Source organism: Sus scrofa, chromosome 1 (assembly GCF_000003025.6).
Source record: "Sus scrofa isolate TJ Tabasco breed Duroc chromosome 1, Sscrofa11.1, whole genome shotgun sequence".
Taxonomy (NCBI): domain Eukaryota; kingdom Metazoa; phylum Chordata; class Mammalia; order Artiodactyla; family Suidae; genus Sus; species Sus scrofa.
The window spans coordinates 193,918,481-193,932,941 of record NC_010443.5 but is presented as its reverse complement, the minus strand read 5'-3'; the positions used below and the strand labels follow the sequence as shown (position 1 = coordinate 193,932,941).

General features: G+C 47.0%; 1 protein-coding gene across 11 annotated transcripts in view; it reads left to right on the top strand.

The window, feature by feature from the left end:
* SYNE2 (spectrin repeat containing nuclear envelope protein 2) overlaps positions 1-14,461 on the top strand; it is a 442,988-nt gene that overhangs the window by 419,609 nt on the left and 8,918 nt on the right. For 9 of the 11 annotated variants that reach the window (XM_021074201.1, XM_013993486.2, XM_005660039.3 and 6 more), the window contains 10 exons: positions 2,223-2,410; positions 2,894-3,044; positions 3,334-3,516; positions 4,927-5,064; positions 6,074-6,268; positions 8,466-8,748; positions 9,168-9,236; positions 10,096-10,235; positions 13,013-13,127; positions 14,116-14,318. In XM_021074201.1, the coding sequence (XP_020929860.1) occupies positions 2,223-2,410; positions 2,894-3,044; positions 3,334-3,516; positions 4,927-5,064; positions 6,074-6,268; positions 8,466-8,748; positions 9,168-9,236; positions 10,096-10,235; positions 13,013-13,127; positions 14,116-14,318 (1,665 nt within the window). The remainder of the gene's footprint in view (positions 1-2,222; positions 2,411-2,893; positions 3,045-3,333; positions 3,517-4,926; positions 5,065-6,073; positions 6,269-8,465; positions 8,749-9,167; positions 9,237-10,095; positions 10,236-13,012; positions 13,128-14,115; positions 14,319-14,461) is intronic. The other 2 variants (XM_021074160.1, XM_021074171.1) reach the window with 1 other exon arrangement.

Below are 14,461 nucleotides of genomic sequence, written 5' to 3'. Positions count from 1 at the left end.
CAGTGGTTTGTGTTTTAAAATATGGTCCACCGGAGTTCCTCTCATGGCTCAGCAGAAATGAATCTAAGATCCATGAGGTCACAGGTTCGATCCCTGGTCTTGCTCAGTGGGTTAAGGATCCAACGTTGCCATGATCTGTGGTGTAGGTCACAGACACAACTCAGATCTGGCGTTGCTGTGGCAGTGGTGTAGGCCAGTGGCTACAGCTCCGATTAGACCCTAGCCTGGGAACCTCCATATGTGGCCCTAAAAAAGATAAGAGTAAATAAAAAAATATGGTCCCCCACTTTGTATTTTACAAGGCAACTCACTAGTTCATACTTCAATATCAGCAGGCCATTCTTTTAGAGTTTGTTTTGGGAGTTTTGAAAAACTTGGGACTCCTTTTTAATCAAGATGTTGATGGTCCTTTGTAAATTATCATAGAGCTCATTTCTTGCTGTTGTTTACCCTTTATAGTTATCAGGATTTTTTTTAGCTGTTTTATTCAAATGTGCTAAGTAAATAATGTAGAGGAGCTGCAAAGAGGCTGTTAAAATACGTGGCATTCATGTTTATCCATAGACTGGACTTTTTGAATGCTTTTCAGCCATGTCCTATCCACCCCTACCAGGGGAGGTCGGGGGCAGGTTGTCACTATTACCCATTTAGCACCAGCATTAAGATTCCTTCTTTATTACTTTGGCGAAAAAAGTTGAAAGGGATATTTATCAATACCTGTAAATTTTAGAAAGCCTGTGGCAATTCTTTGAACAGGCAAGAATTCTTAAACCTGGAGTTTTATTTAAACCTAATAATTATAAAGCTTGTCATCCCCTGACCCCAAGAAGGCTATTCCCATTGCAGCATTTCAGGCAGTTGTCCTGCACTTCAGAGCTTTAAAAAAAAAAAAATCACCTGCGTATCTCTCTCCATAGGACAAACTGAAAAACACACTTTCTTCTGAATGTAACTTTGAGGTGCTCACTTTTCATCAGTTAGGACCTATGTGGAACTGCTTGATTTAAAACGTGCTTTGAGTGTTACCATTTTCTTCTTTCATTTCTGCCTGGATGTCGAATGATCTAAATTGTGCATTTATCAGAGGAAAAGTAAGGAAACATTAGTCGTATCTAGTGATCCAATCATAAGCTCCAAAATTATTAAATATCAAAGTGACCTGGGATGACCTTCATGCTGCCTTGGTGCAGACAGGGGCAGGCACTGTTTATAAAATCATCCTTCCTGTAAAATAAACTTCATTGAATCCAGGGAACTTTTATAGCTAGCAGTGGCTTATTTCACTTTGTCTTCCTCTTTCACTTGGGTACTAAGTAATTTGGTACTAAGATGGGTGGTGTGGTCACATGTCATGCATGCATCACAGAATCTGGCTATCAGGAGAGGCCTCAATCATGCAGGACCCCCCCCCCGCCCCCGCCCTGCCGTTCTGTGCAGAAGAAAAATTCTCTAGGTGATAACTGAAAATGCTGTGTTTATTCTTCAGCAAGTTTTCCACTTTTTCTATGACCATACCTTTTCTCTTGGTGAATGTTCTTTGTTCTGAGCCAGTCTTACTGTCCTCACCATGGCACAAGATGCCAGAGACCCTACCCACTTTCGGAGCTGCAGCCACAGCTGGACCCCCTTGTTGGAGGGCAGATTCTCTGCCCCAAATTCTTTCCTTGGGCCTATGAGCCCTAGGCTGGGCTCGGGGGTGGGGTGGGGGAGGCTCTGGACCCTGGGCAGCTGCATGCACATTTTGGTGGGGGGTGTCTGTGTGCAGATAGCACAGAGGCCTCTGGAGACTTAAGAACTCTGTGACTGATAAAATGGTAAGAGTTTCTGTGGCTGACATCTTACATCCTGTTGGAGACAGTTTTCTGAGAAAAACCTCCCCAAAACTAGGTCTGAACTGGGGGCCTGGGGACTGGTGGTGTAGAGCAGACCCTGTGCCCTCCCCAGGTCTGGGGTAGTGGGCTCTTGGGATGGACCCCCACTCTTCCCACCCTTTCACATAGTTCAACAAATCCGTCCCCTTGTTGCCCTTAGCCAGGCCTTGTGGCAGGTGCCACAGCACAGGGATCCATGGAGGAGAGAATCCACCTAGCCCAAGTCCCAGGTAGAGATGCTCGCAAGACCATGTCCCCCAGGCTGGAAGAAGGGTGGGGTCATTGGGGCTCCTTGGATGCCGGCCCCCTACCCTCCCACTTCAAAGTGCCTCTTCTCTCCCGTTGGTGTAGGACCTGCAGCGAGACATCGAACAGCACAGTGCGGGGGTGGAGTCTGTGTTCAATATCTGTGACGTCCTCCTGCACGACTCGGATGCCTGTGCCAATGAGACCGAGTGCGACTCCATCCAGCAGACCACCCGGAGCCTGGACAGGCGCTGGAGGAACATCTGTGCCATGTCGATGGAACGGCGGATGAAGTAAGGACCCAGCAGCCCTGGGTGTCTTCAACGTGGTCCTCCAGCCCCTGGTCCTCTTTAGATCTATTAGGCAGTGTTCTGTCCCCTTCACTGAGAGACATGCCAAGAGTTGGAGGGATGGCTCAGTAGGTGTGACCAGTGCTCATGAAAGGAGTCGTTCAAGGAAAATAGAGTCAGGGCCATGTCTCCCCTAGTCGGGCATAACACGTGTGGCCGCTGTCCTTTAGGTAACAGAGGACACCTGTCTCCTGCTGGGCCACCTCCGTGGAGCAGGAGTGCCCAGCGGCCTGCCACTCCCGGGAGGAGGGTGCTCTGACCAAGAAGTGATGTGTCCCTGGTTATTTCCTGGAAAGGATCAGGGTCTGTGCTCCACTCATGCTTAGTGCCAATGCCGGGGGGTTGGCAATGGGACCAGTCCCAGGAGAAAAAGCCGGATCAAAGTTCTGGCTAGTGGATGGCGTTGAGTTTCTTTTGTTCCATCAGAATTGAGGAGACGTGGAGGCTGTGGCAGAAGTTCTTAGATGACTATTCCCGCTTCGAGGACTGGCTCCAGCCGGCCGAGAAGACGGCGGCCTTCCCCAATTCCTCTGCTGTGCTCTACACCATTGCCAAGGAGGAGTTGAAGAGGTTTGAGGTGAAGACCCTCCCCAACCAGCGCTCCTGGTAACCAAGGACGTGGCGGGCCAGGAGTGGCTGAAATGACTTCCTGTTGGTGGCAGGCTTCCCCCACCTCTGGCCAGGGCTGCCCTGTCCCCAGCCTGTCATCAGCTGCTTTGCGGCTCCGCGGGGGCATCACCAGTTATGCCAACCACTATGCAGTGAACTTGAAAGCCTGTTCTTCCGTTGCGGGGCAGTTTGGGGCTGGGGGCTGGGTCTGGAAGGGCTTCCCTGGCGCTTTGGCTTGACAGTACCCTGTGCCACAGGCCTTCCAGCGGCAGATCCATGAGCGGCTCACGCAGCTAGAGCTCATCAACAAGCAGTACCGGCGCCTGGCCCGAGAGAACCGCACTGACACAGCCAGCAAGCTGAAGCAGATGGTGCACGAGGGCAACCAGCGCTGGGACAACCTGCAGAAGCGGGTCACGGCTGTCCTGCGGAGACTCAGAGTAACCCCTGCATCCCCAGGGCATATGTAGATGTTCAGGGTGGGGGTTGATATGCGATATCAGGCCTGTAACAAAGCCACAGGTGGAAGAGTCATCAACTGTCTTAATCTGCTTCCAGCACAGCCCTCCCTTTTGTTTAAGCCCAAAGCCTCCTTTTTCTTCTTTTTTCTTTCTTTTCTTTTTTTTTTTGAGAAATTATTTGCTTAAGAACAGGCTTCTTGGGCAGAGCCTGTTTATGGGATTTGTGTTATTAAACACATCTCTTTTTTGGACTTCTGCCACCCTTGAGGGTATGCATGTTAGCTCACATATGTCCAGAGTCTGGGGCACCACTGTTACCAGGCCTGACAAAGGTGCCTCTCGGGCTGAAGAGGGACCCTTTTGGCCCATCTCCCACTTTGGTGTGTCTTGTTGGTCCCTGCACTTCAAGGGGATGAATGGAGCCCCCCCACTCCCCCCCCCACTCCCGGATTGTAGAGCTTGGGGGCAGTGCTTATCCTCTCGATTTCAGAGCTTGGTGATGAACCTCAAATGTTGGGGTGTAAACAGTCACCTTAGATTTCTGTAATTCCCAGGACATCCTATGTCCACCTTTGTGAGCCCAGGTGTAAACTGACAGGATGGGTGTGGGTTGTGGCTGCAGGAAATGATTTTAATCCTTGCTTTTGTTCTCAAAGCAGGGTGTTCTTGAAACCCTCCTAAGAGGAAAATTGGGTGATTTTTTTTTTTTTAACCCTCTCAGGAGGAAATTGCTAACTTTTCAGACAACCCCCTTGTATTAATTTCTTTATCTTCTGCTGATTTGACTGTGACCAGCTTAGACATTCACCTGGCACTGAATGCTATGTTTGTCTGAGAATCAGCTGCCCACCTATCAGCTGATAACCTGACAGGCATCCTTAATTGGAGGTGATAAGTCTGAGTTTTCTTTCTTTAAGAAAATACATTCAGAATTGTATCAGTGAAGGCAAATGGGTGTTAGTCCAGGCCCAACCCCAAGATCAGTACTTTTATATCTTGGAGCTGCTAAATCCTTCTGTCAAGCCTAAGCTCCTGCAGAAGTCTAGGTGCCCAGCCTGCACTCTGAGGAGGGTTCCTTAAAGGATAGATTGGGAAAGCCACTGCCTTAGCCTGGAGAATTAGAGAATTTCAAAGGCTGAAAGAATCCTAGCATCACAGTCAACATCCCCATACCTTGCTTACCAGCAAAGACGCTGAGACTCAGAGAAGTTAGGGGCTTGTCGGTTTCACACAGCCAGGGCAGACCTGGGCTCTGGACCCCACCCGAACTCCCGAAGACCTCCTGTGTCAGGGCTACTCCAGGTATCCTTTGCCCTCTGCTGAGAGAGACCTCGCTGTTTGTCGCTCACTCTGCCCTCAACACAGACATGATTTTATTCCCTCTCATAGCATTTCACCAGCCAGAGGGAGGAATTTGAAGGCACCAGGGAGAGCATTTTGGTGTGGCTCACGGAGATGGACCTGCAGCTGACCAACGTGGAGCACTTCTCAGAGAGCCACGCTGATGACAAGATGCGCCAGCTGAACGTAAGGCCTGCTTCCTTAGTGCCTTCTCAGAGAGCAGGCCAGGCACAAACTCTACCTGACACCCTAAGAGCATATGTCAGAGCTTTGGAGCAGCCAGCCTGCATCCACTTATATCTTGCTGGGTTATCATGAGCAAGGACGCTGCTTCTTCAGTCCCAGGGTCATTGGAGCCAGGCCCTCTATTCTCTTGGTCATTTATAATCATCCAAGGGGAGAGTGTGCTTTAGGTTCCAAACAAAACTTCGTAAGAAGCTGTTTCTTCACCGCTTGAGTCTGAGTACAGCCTGGGGGGTTTGAACAGGAGGTAACTTGTTCTCAAGAATGGGTCCAGGGAGTTCCCTGGTGGCCTAGCAGGTTAAGGATACAGCATTGTTACTGCAGTGGTTCGGATTGCTGCCATGGCTCAGGTTCAGTTCCTGACCCAGGAACTTGTAAATGCCACTGTGTGTAGTCAAAATAAAAAAAAAAAGAGTGGGGCCAGACACAGATGTCTTCTCTCCCACTGTCACAAATGTCTGTGTTACACTTCAATTGCTGTAATTTTCTCTGTGGCTAGATTTTTTAAGAGGTTGAGAAATGGAAGTTGCCTTCCCTGATAAAATGGCACCAATGACCATCACTGTTGTGTCAGCCCAAACAAGTGCTGGTCGGAGGGTTGGAGATGGATGATAGGAGATTTTCTGTTTCCACCAAGTGTCAATAAGGCAAAGCCTGTTCCTCACACCCAGTGACAGTGGATGTCCATCCATGTCAAACTTTTGAAATTATTTTAATTGAAAAAGTCAGTGCCCTGAACAGGGAGGAAAAAAAAAAATATGTACGATTGTTTTAAAATAAATCATGCCTTATTTATTTATTTATTTTTCGGTCATACCCATAGAAGTTCCTGGGCCACAGTTGCGACCTGTGCCACAACTATGGCAGATCATTTCAAATTCTTTATGGTCATTTAGTTAAAAAATGATGATGCTTGAGTTTGAAATCTTTTTGTGTCCCATATTCTAAATAGGGTTTCCAGCAGGAAATTACATTAAATACTAACAAGATTGATCAGCTCATCGTTTTTGGGGAGCAGCTGATTCAGAAAAGCGAGCCCCTGGATGCCGTGGTGATTGAGGATGAGTTGGAGGAGCTGCACCGCTACTGCCAGGAGGTGTTTGGCAGGGTCTCCCGGTTCCACCGTAGGCTTACCTCCCCTGGACCGGTAAGGGGACCACCACCCACACGGGCCTCCTCTGCTCTCTGAAATTGATGTTAGACTCTTTTAAAGAATTGGGAAACATACTATGTGATGATTAACAGTGATTTATTTTATGGTTAAAAAAAAGCTTGTTTTTGTTGGGGGGAGGGTTTTTGAGGTTTTTTTTTTTTTAATTAAAGTATAGTTACAATGTTGTGCCATTTTTTTAAAAGTATAGTTGATTTACAATGTTGTGCCAATTTTTGCTGTATAGCAGAGTGACTCCTTCATGCTGTATATACATTCTTTTTTAAAAAAATATTATTTTGCATCATGGTCTATTTTGGGAGATTGGATATGGTTCCCTGTGCTATATAGCAGAACCTTGTTACCTATCCATTCTAAACATAATAGTTTGCATCTGCTAACCCCAAACTCCTAGTGCATCTCATTGCACCTCCCCCTCCCCCAAAAGCTGTTTTTTTGTTTTGTTTTGTTTTGTTGTAGTATAGTTGCTGGACTATATTATGTAAGTTACAGGTGTATGATAGAGTGATTCACAATTTTCAAAGGTTATGCTCCATTCATAGTCATTATAAAATATTGACTGTATTCCCCATGCTGTATAGTGTATGCTTGGAGCTTATTTTATACCTAATAGTGTGCACCTTTTACTTCCCTCCCCTTCCCTTGTCCCCGCTGACAACTGCTAGTTTATTCTCTGTCTCTTGAATCTGCTTTAAAAAAGTTCCTGTTGTGGCTCAGCAGAAACAAACCTTATTAGTGTCTGTGAGGATGTGGGTTTGATCCCTGGCCTCACTCACTCAGTGGGTCAAGGATCAGGCATTGCTGTGAGCTACGGGGTAGGTCACAGACATGGCTCGGATCTGGTGTTGCTGTGGTGTAGGCCAGCAGCTGCAGCTCCCATTTGACCCGTAGCCTGGGAATCTCCATGTTTTAAGGGTGCAGTCCTAAAAAGAAAAAAAGAAAAAGGTGAGTTGCAAAGTGTTCTTTTCACTGTTACCAATATAGAGCCAGTACTTACTTGGAAGCTCCCTTTCCCAGTGGAAAGGAGTTCTTGCTCGTCTTACCACTTCCTACAGGCTCCTGAGCACAGAGCAACTCTGGCCTGTCATTGCCCCCAGGATACCTTGATGACTGTTCTGGTTTTGCTTCCTTTAGTCACTTGGGGGTGTATTGGCCTTTTCCTTTTCTGTCTTAATATTTTTGCCCTTTTGGTGCTTTGTTCTCACCTTTGAATTGCCCAAAGCACCAGCTGTGATATTTCCTCCACAAAGGACCTTTGGGAAGTTCAGGTGGAGTCAAGGATGTTATTCACTGCCTTTCTGTGACAGGAGCTTCAGTGGGAACCACTGACCAACGTAACTGGCCATCTTTTCTATTTTTGTGTCGCCAACTGGCCAACTTGAAACATAATTTTTTCAGTGAACTAGCCTCAAAAATTGCCCTCCAATTTCCTCATTTTAAAATATAGCCAATTGCAGTCAGGTTTTTTGTTTTTTTTTTTTAATTTTTATTTTTAGGGCTGCACCCGCAGCATATGAAGGTTCCCAGGCTAGGGGTCAAATCAGAGCTAGAGCTGCCAGCCTACACCACAGCAACGCAGGAACTGAGTTGCATCTGCAACATACACCACAGCTCATGGCAATGCCAGATCCTTAACCCCTAGCAAGGCCAGGGACTGAACTTGCATCCTCCTGGATACTAGCGAGATTCGTTTCTGCTGTGCCGCAACGGCAACTTCCAGTCATTTTTCTTAGGGTCACTGAAGAGAGGATGTATTCTATATTCTGAACAGGATTGAGGTGTAAAAAGAAAGAATCTGGTCCCTGAAGGTGTGAATTTCATCTAGAACATTAACGGCCCTTAAATTTTTATTTTTCTGGCTTTTGGATGAACCTGCCATAATTTTGCCATTTCCTTATTTTTATATAAAGATATTTCATGTAGATGATCAAATTTTAGGTTTTCCTGGAAAAGAAAGTAGAATTTTGAAAAATACAGAGTCTAGGCCTCACACTTGATAGTCTGCATTGGAATAACCACACACAGGGCCCGGGAACCTGATTCCTTGTCAAAGCTTCCTCAGAAAGGTGGGTGGACATTCTCAGTAAGTGGTGGCCCGGCCAACTTGCCGTGCTCCTCCTAATTGCAGACGGCTATGACTGGGTTAATTCTGAAAACTGGGTGTGCCTTCCAGGGGTTGGAAGATGAAAAGGAGGCCTCTGAGAATGAAACAGACATGGAGGACCCCAGAGAGATCCAGGACGACTCTTGGCGAAAACGGGGAGAGAGTGAGGAGCCCTCAGCCCCTCCGGCCCTTTGTCATCTGGTGCCCCCGGCGCCAGGGCCTGAACGCTCCGGCTGTGAGACCCCAGTCAGTGTGGACTCCATCCCGCTGGAGTGGGATCACACAGGGGACGTGGGAGGCTCTTCCTCTCACGAAGAGGACGAGGAGGGCCCCTTCTACAGTGCACTGTCAGGTACGTTCCCAGCCCTGGGGTCCAGGCTTCCTGCGTCGACCCTGACCACCTGACTCCCTGGGAGTCGGCCCACTCCTAGGACCAGTGGAACAAAAAGGAAAAATGTACAAAGTCCAGCTCGGGACACGAAGGCTATTCCCTGATGGCCCTGGGAATCCCAGGGGCTCATCTGTGACTTCTCAGAATATCAGTAGACTGTCTTTGTTCTTTCTGTGTGGTTCCGCTCCCCCACCACTGATTATGATGGTCAGGAATTGACTGAAAAAAATCATTTTTTTTTTTAAGCTTTTTAGTAAGAGCAGATAAAGGGTAGTTACTTTTTTCCTCCCAGATGACAATGTTTCTACTGTTTTAACTTAATACTTGGGCATTCATCTACAGACGCCTGCCGTGAGGAAAATGACATTGTTCTTTTTCAGATGTAGAAATCCCTGAAAATCCTGAGGCCTATCTTAAAATGACCACAAAAACTTTGAAAGCGTCTTCTGGTAGGCCCCTGTCCATGCATGTGTCTCCACATGGCAGCATCCTGCGGCCCACTCTGCATCCTAAACCTCGCTCCGTGTCATGTCTGATCTTTGCCTTCTGTGACACCATGCCCTGGGTCCTCGTGTCATGGTGTATTTGCACTGCCATACTCACACATACAAAACCCGGCCAGACCAGCGCAGTCTCCATGCCACCCACTCTTTCCCCCAGGCCTGTGCAGAGGGAGTTTTTCATGGTGCCTTCTCCAATGTCTATTTCCCCTCCATCTAACCCAAGTCCTTTGGCATGGGCCAGGCTTTCTTCATGGTGCCTTGGTTTGGAATTACTTCCTTGCTTATGGTGATTTTCTGGGAAGAGGTGGGGCGGTAGGGGTAGGGATACCGTTGCCTCTGCTGCAGGAGAAGACACCTTTCTTTTCTTGATGTGCAGCTCTGTCTTTATTCCCATTCCCATCCCTACCTGAAGTGGTGCGTAGAGCCAGCAGCAGCCTTTTGGTCCCCAGGTCCATCCTGATGGTCACGCTGCCCCACCCCATCGCTGACAGCCTTGCTGCCAGAGCCCCCACCTCTAGAGACCCTGGCTCCAGCAGGCTGCTCACCCCGCAGCAGATCGTATGTTTGTTGTGTTCCGTCATGAACCCATCTAGTGAAGGCCCTGTGTCGCTCGGTTGCATGAGTCTCATCTCATTCCCTCTGGAACATACTGACATGTTGCAAATGTGCATGCTTTGCAAGGAAAGCTGCAGAACTCATGTGATACTATGACCGCACTATGTTACCCATGACCTTTTTTGTGTAACTAAACATGAACCCTCTGGTTGGAGAGAGTGGACTGTCACTTGGCATGTTTTTGTTTCAGGTAAATCCATTTCTGAAGGCCACTCGTGGCATGTTCCTGACAGCCCTTCCTGTGCCAAGCGTCGCTACAAACAAATGGGAGGTGATAGGAATGTACAGCCCATTGCCTCCGATTCCAGCACCCCTTACAAACCAGCCTATGTAAGTCTTAACCCCACTGAGAATATGACCCATGTGTATGAGTAATAGTTAAAATTTTCAAAGAGAGATTGTGGTATATGCTTACTCCCCAGGCATAGTTGAAGCTGGTTTTCCCATGGTGACAGCATCTCTTCTGAACTGTCCCAACTTCATTAGAACTCTGGCAGAAATGCTAGGCTTAGCCATAGGTGTCTGGCCAAACACCTTCTTTCAGTGTAGACACAGTGTGACAGTGATATTGCTGTTGAGTTAGTCATCCGTGCAAACAGCAGAAAAGCAGTGCGCTGGCTTTCCTGAGCTGCCCCTGACCTAAACCTTTGCTTTGCTTTTAATTTTCTTTATTATAGTTGATTTACAGTGCTCTGTCAATTTCTGCTGTACAGCAAAGTGGCCCACTTACACATATATACATGCATTCTAAGACCTTTGTTATATTTGCCTTGACTATAGATCCTTTTCAAAAAATTGGGAAGTTCCCTTTGTGGCTCAGTGTGTTACCAACCCGACCAGTATGCATGAGGATTTAGGTTCAATCCCTGACCTTGCTCAGTGGGTTAAGGATCTGGTGTTGCCATGAGCTGTGGTGTGGGTCACCGACACAACTTGGCTCCCATGTTACTGTGGCTGTGGCATAGGCCGGCAGCTACAGCTGCGATTCAGCCCCTAGCCTGGGAACTTACATATGCTACAGGTGCAGACCTAAAAAGCAAAAACAAAACAAAAAATTGTAACTTCGTATTCAAAAAAATTGGACAGTGTACTATGGTGGACATGGGTTTGACTCCCAGCCCTACCAGTAAATGCTCTAGGGCCATAAACACCTCACCTGGCCTCCGTAAGCTTTCCTAACCTGAGGATAAGCCTACCTTACATCATCATTGTTGGCATTAATGTGTTTGAAGGTGTAAAGAAGGCCCTCAGAAGTGGTCACTATTATTATTATCATTGTCATCACTACGATAGCTGGTTTGTTATTGCTGTTTATACCAGGAACTGTTCTTTCTTGGTTACAGTTTCCTCAGGCAACATGAGTCCTTGGCATGCTCTGACTCTGCAGCTGCTGGAGGCCAGCCAGCCTGGGATTTCATGTTGGACCCAGATCATTCTCAGTACAGAGAATTAGTGACGAGCAAGTTGAAATTAAAATGTCTTGTACATTTTCTGTGTCATCTCTTGGAGAAATCATAAATGATGTGAGCATGACTAGTTAATCCTCAGAGTATCCTCTCTGTGTAAGAATTGACTGTCGCTAGATAGTTGGCAAAGACTCTGCCTACCCATGGTCAGATCCCAGTCATTTGATAATGGATATCTGTGCCCAACTCAGAAACCTTCCTCTTGTTCAGCAAGCAGTTGTCACTTTCAATCTGTTCCTCTGTGGGTGTAGGACAAGACCTATTAGCCCTGGGAGAAAGGCCCCAGCACCTCGTCTTTACCTTATATCCAAGGTCAGGTGGTCTGGCCTCTCTTGGTGACTGAGTTTGTGTTCCTCACCTGGTCCCTTTCAAAAGCTCAGCCCGTCTGTGTGTGTGTGTGTGTGTGTGTGTGTGTGTGTGTGTGTGTGTGTGTGTGTGTGTGTGTGTGTGTCTGTATCTGCACGCACGCACATGCACAGCCACAAATCTAAAGGCTGGTTTGCTTTTTTTCATTCCACACAAGTAGGCCTTATGGACACAATACAAAGAAAAGCATGACTTTTTTCTAAAACAGATACATTTTCAGAAAAGCTGGGGACAGCAGCAGCTGCCCATTGATAACGGAAGAGTCAATACTTGCAGTGAGAGATAAATGCTTGATAATGAGTGACTGTAGGAAACAGATGTGTCCTCTGTGTGTTCCCAATTGCCAGTGATAATAATGCCAACCAGCTCCACAGAGTGGCTGAGGCTTGGGGGAGAGTAACTAAAATTTTGTAAAACACTGCAAATGTAAAAGTGCTAACATAAAAACAGTCTGGTAAGCTCAACGATTGTTTGTAACTCTTTTTGCATGGTTCATTTGAGGAACGTTAGCCTCAAATCAAATCAGGCCATTTTATTCCCAATATTGACATCTCACCTACGTCCCCCTCCCTGGGCTTCCGCTGAGGCTTTATTCTGCCCTCAGCTCTGCATGCTTAGAAATGCTCCCTGGACACTGAAGCACCTCTGTATTACCAGCCAGTTACCCTGTGAAGAGAAGGGCTCTCATCATTTCTCACTTGTTAATATGAACCAAGACATTCTTTAGACAGCCTTTAAGAGGGAAGGGGAGGAAATGGGATGGTCTGGGAGTTTGGGGTTGGTGGGTACAAACTATTGCATTTAGAATGGATAAGCAATGCGGTCGTGCTGTACAGCACAGGGAACCATATCCAGTCATTTGTGATGGAACATGACGGAGGCCAATATGAGAAAAAGAATGTGTATGTATGTATGACTGGGTCACTGTGCTGTACACCAGAAATTGACAGAACACTATAAATCAACTTTAATAAAAGTAAAATAGAAATTCAAAAAAAATATAGAACTCAAAGTACAGTAAGTCCCTCCTTATCCATGGGGGATTCATTCCAAGAACCCCAATGGGTACCTGAAACCACAGGTGGTACCAAACCCTGTTTATACTGTGTTTTTCCCTTTACATGCATACCTGTGATAAATTTAATTTATAAACAAGGCATGGTAACAGATGGACAACAATAACTGGTAATATAATAGAACATTTATACCAATAAACTATTAAATGTTAAGTGAAAAAAATGTATAGATGGTAACATAAAAAGTGTTCCCATCTAGGTAAAGCTGCTGCTGTCCCCAGTCACCGGTGGTGGCAGAGAGGATCCAAGAGCCCTGAATGGCAACCCCCGGCAGGAAGATGAGGGCTTGGCTCCCCTCACCAGGCAGCAGTCAGGTACGGCGAAATCAGGCAGTTGGTATAGAGGTAGACTGAGTTTTGGGCTAGCTGGGCATTTACTTTAAGTCATGGCTCAATGGAACATTAATTAGGAATGGACTGTGTTACTCACCAAAACTGCTGAACTGGGCCTATGGCAGCCAATGTCATTTTAGAATCAGCTGACTTGTATTTATGGACAAATGCCTAGGCTGTTCACTTTACTTCGGAAACTATTCCTTAAATATTGATAAATTGAGCCTCATGTGATGAAGGGCCTGTTTTCACCTGTGTGACCTCACTTGTATGTAAAGATCAGATGTGAAGAAAATAAAGAGTTGTATTGGGCATCTCCTTGGGAGACCCTAAAGGCAATGACTCAGCTGAGCCTAAAGTCATACTCGTTGCATTGACCTGATCATTCACAGACACAAGGAGAAAGCCCCTCAAAACAGGAAGGGAGTTCCCTTTATGGCACAGCTGAAACGAATCCGACTGGTATCCATGAGGATGCAGGTTTGATCCCTAGCTTCGCTCAGTGCATCAGGGATCTGGCATTGCTGTGTGCGGTGGTAGGTCGCAGACATGGCTCAGATCCTGCATTGATGTGGCTGGCAGCTGTAACTCCAGTTCAACCCCTAACCTGAGAACTTCCATATGTTGTGGGTGCGGCCCTAAGGGGGAAAAAAAAAAGAAAGGAAAAAAAAAAAACCAGCAGGAACTGGAGCACCATATGGGGAGTACAGCACCTGTTGGCAACATGTTGGGCCTCCTAGCTGCCCCCCACCTGGTTCCAGCCTTTGTTGGGAATGCAGCGGCCCCAGCCTTGAACCAGAGTGAGGGCAACATGCTGTTCCACAACCAAGGGAAGTTGATAGCCTCCAAACCCCGGGCCTCTTGGAACCAGCATCCCTGATGGGTTTTATCACTGTGACCCTGAATTAGGTGGAAGCAGAGAAATCTACTTGCGTGATTGCTTCTTTTTGTTGGCGGCTTGTTATTCCAGGTGACTTTGATAGATGGGAGCTGATCCAAGCACAAGAACTTCACAAGAAACTCAGAATAAAGCAAAACTTGCAGCAGCTTAACTCCAGTATCAGCGACATTACCACTTGGCTGGAAAAAACTGAAGCAGAGTTGGAGACATTAAAGTTGGCAGAGCCTCCCTCTGATATGCAGGAGATAGAACTCCGAGTGAAGAGGCTGAAGGTGAGTGAGGGCGGGTGTAAGTGCTGGTGGTGCTGGTGAGCACGTCTGATCTGTTAGTGGCATCAGGGTCGACTGGGGCATGGTGTGTGTACCAGTCCATCTCCTCTGTTTCATGTCTGTAACTGGCAGAGACACGGATGCAG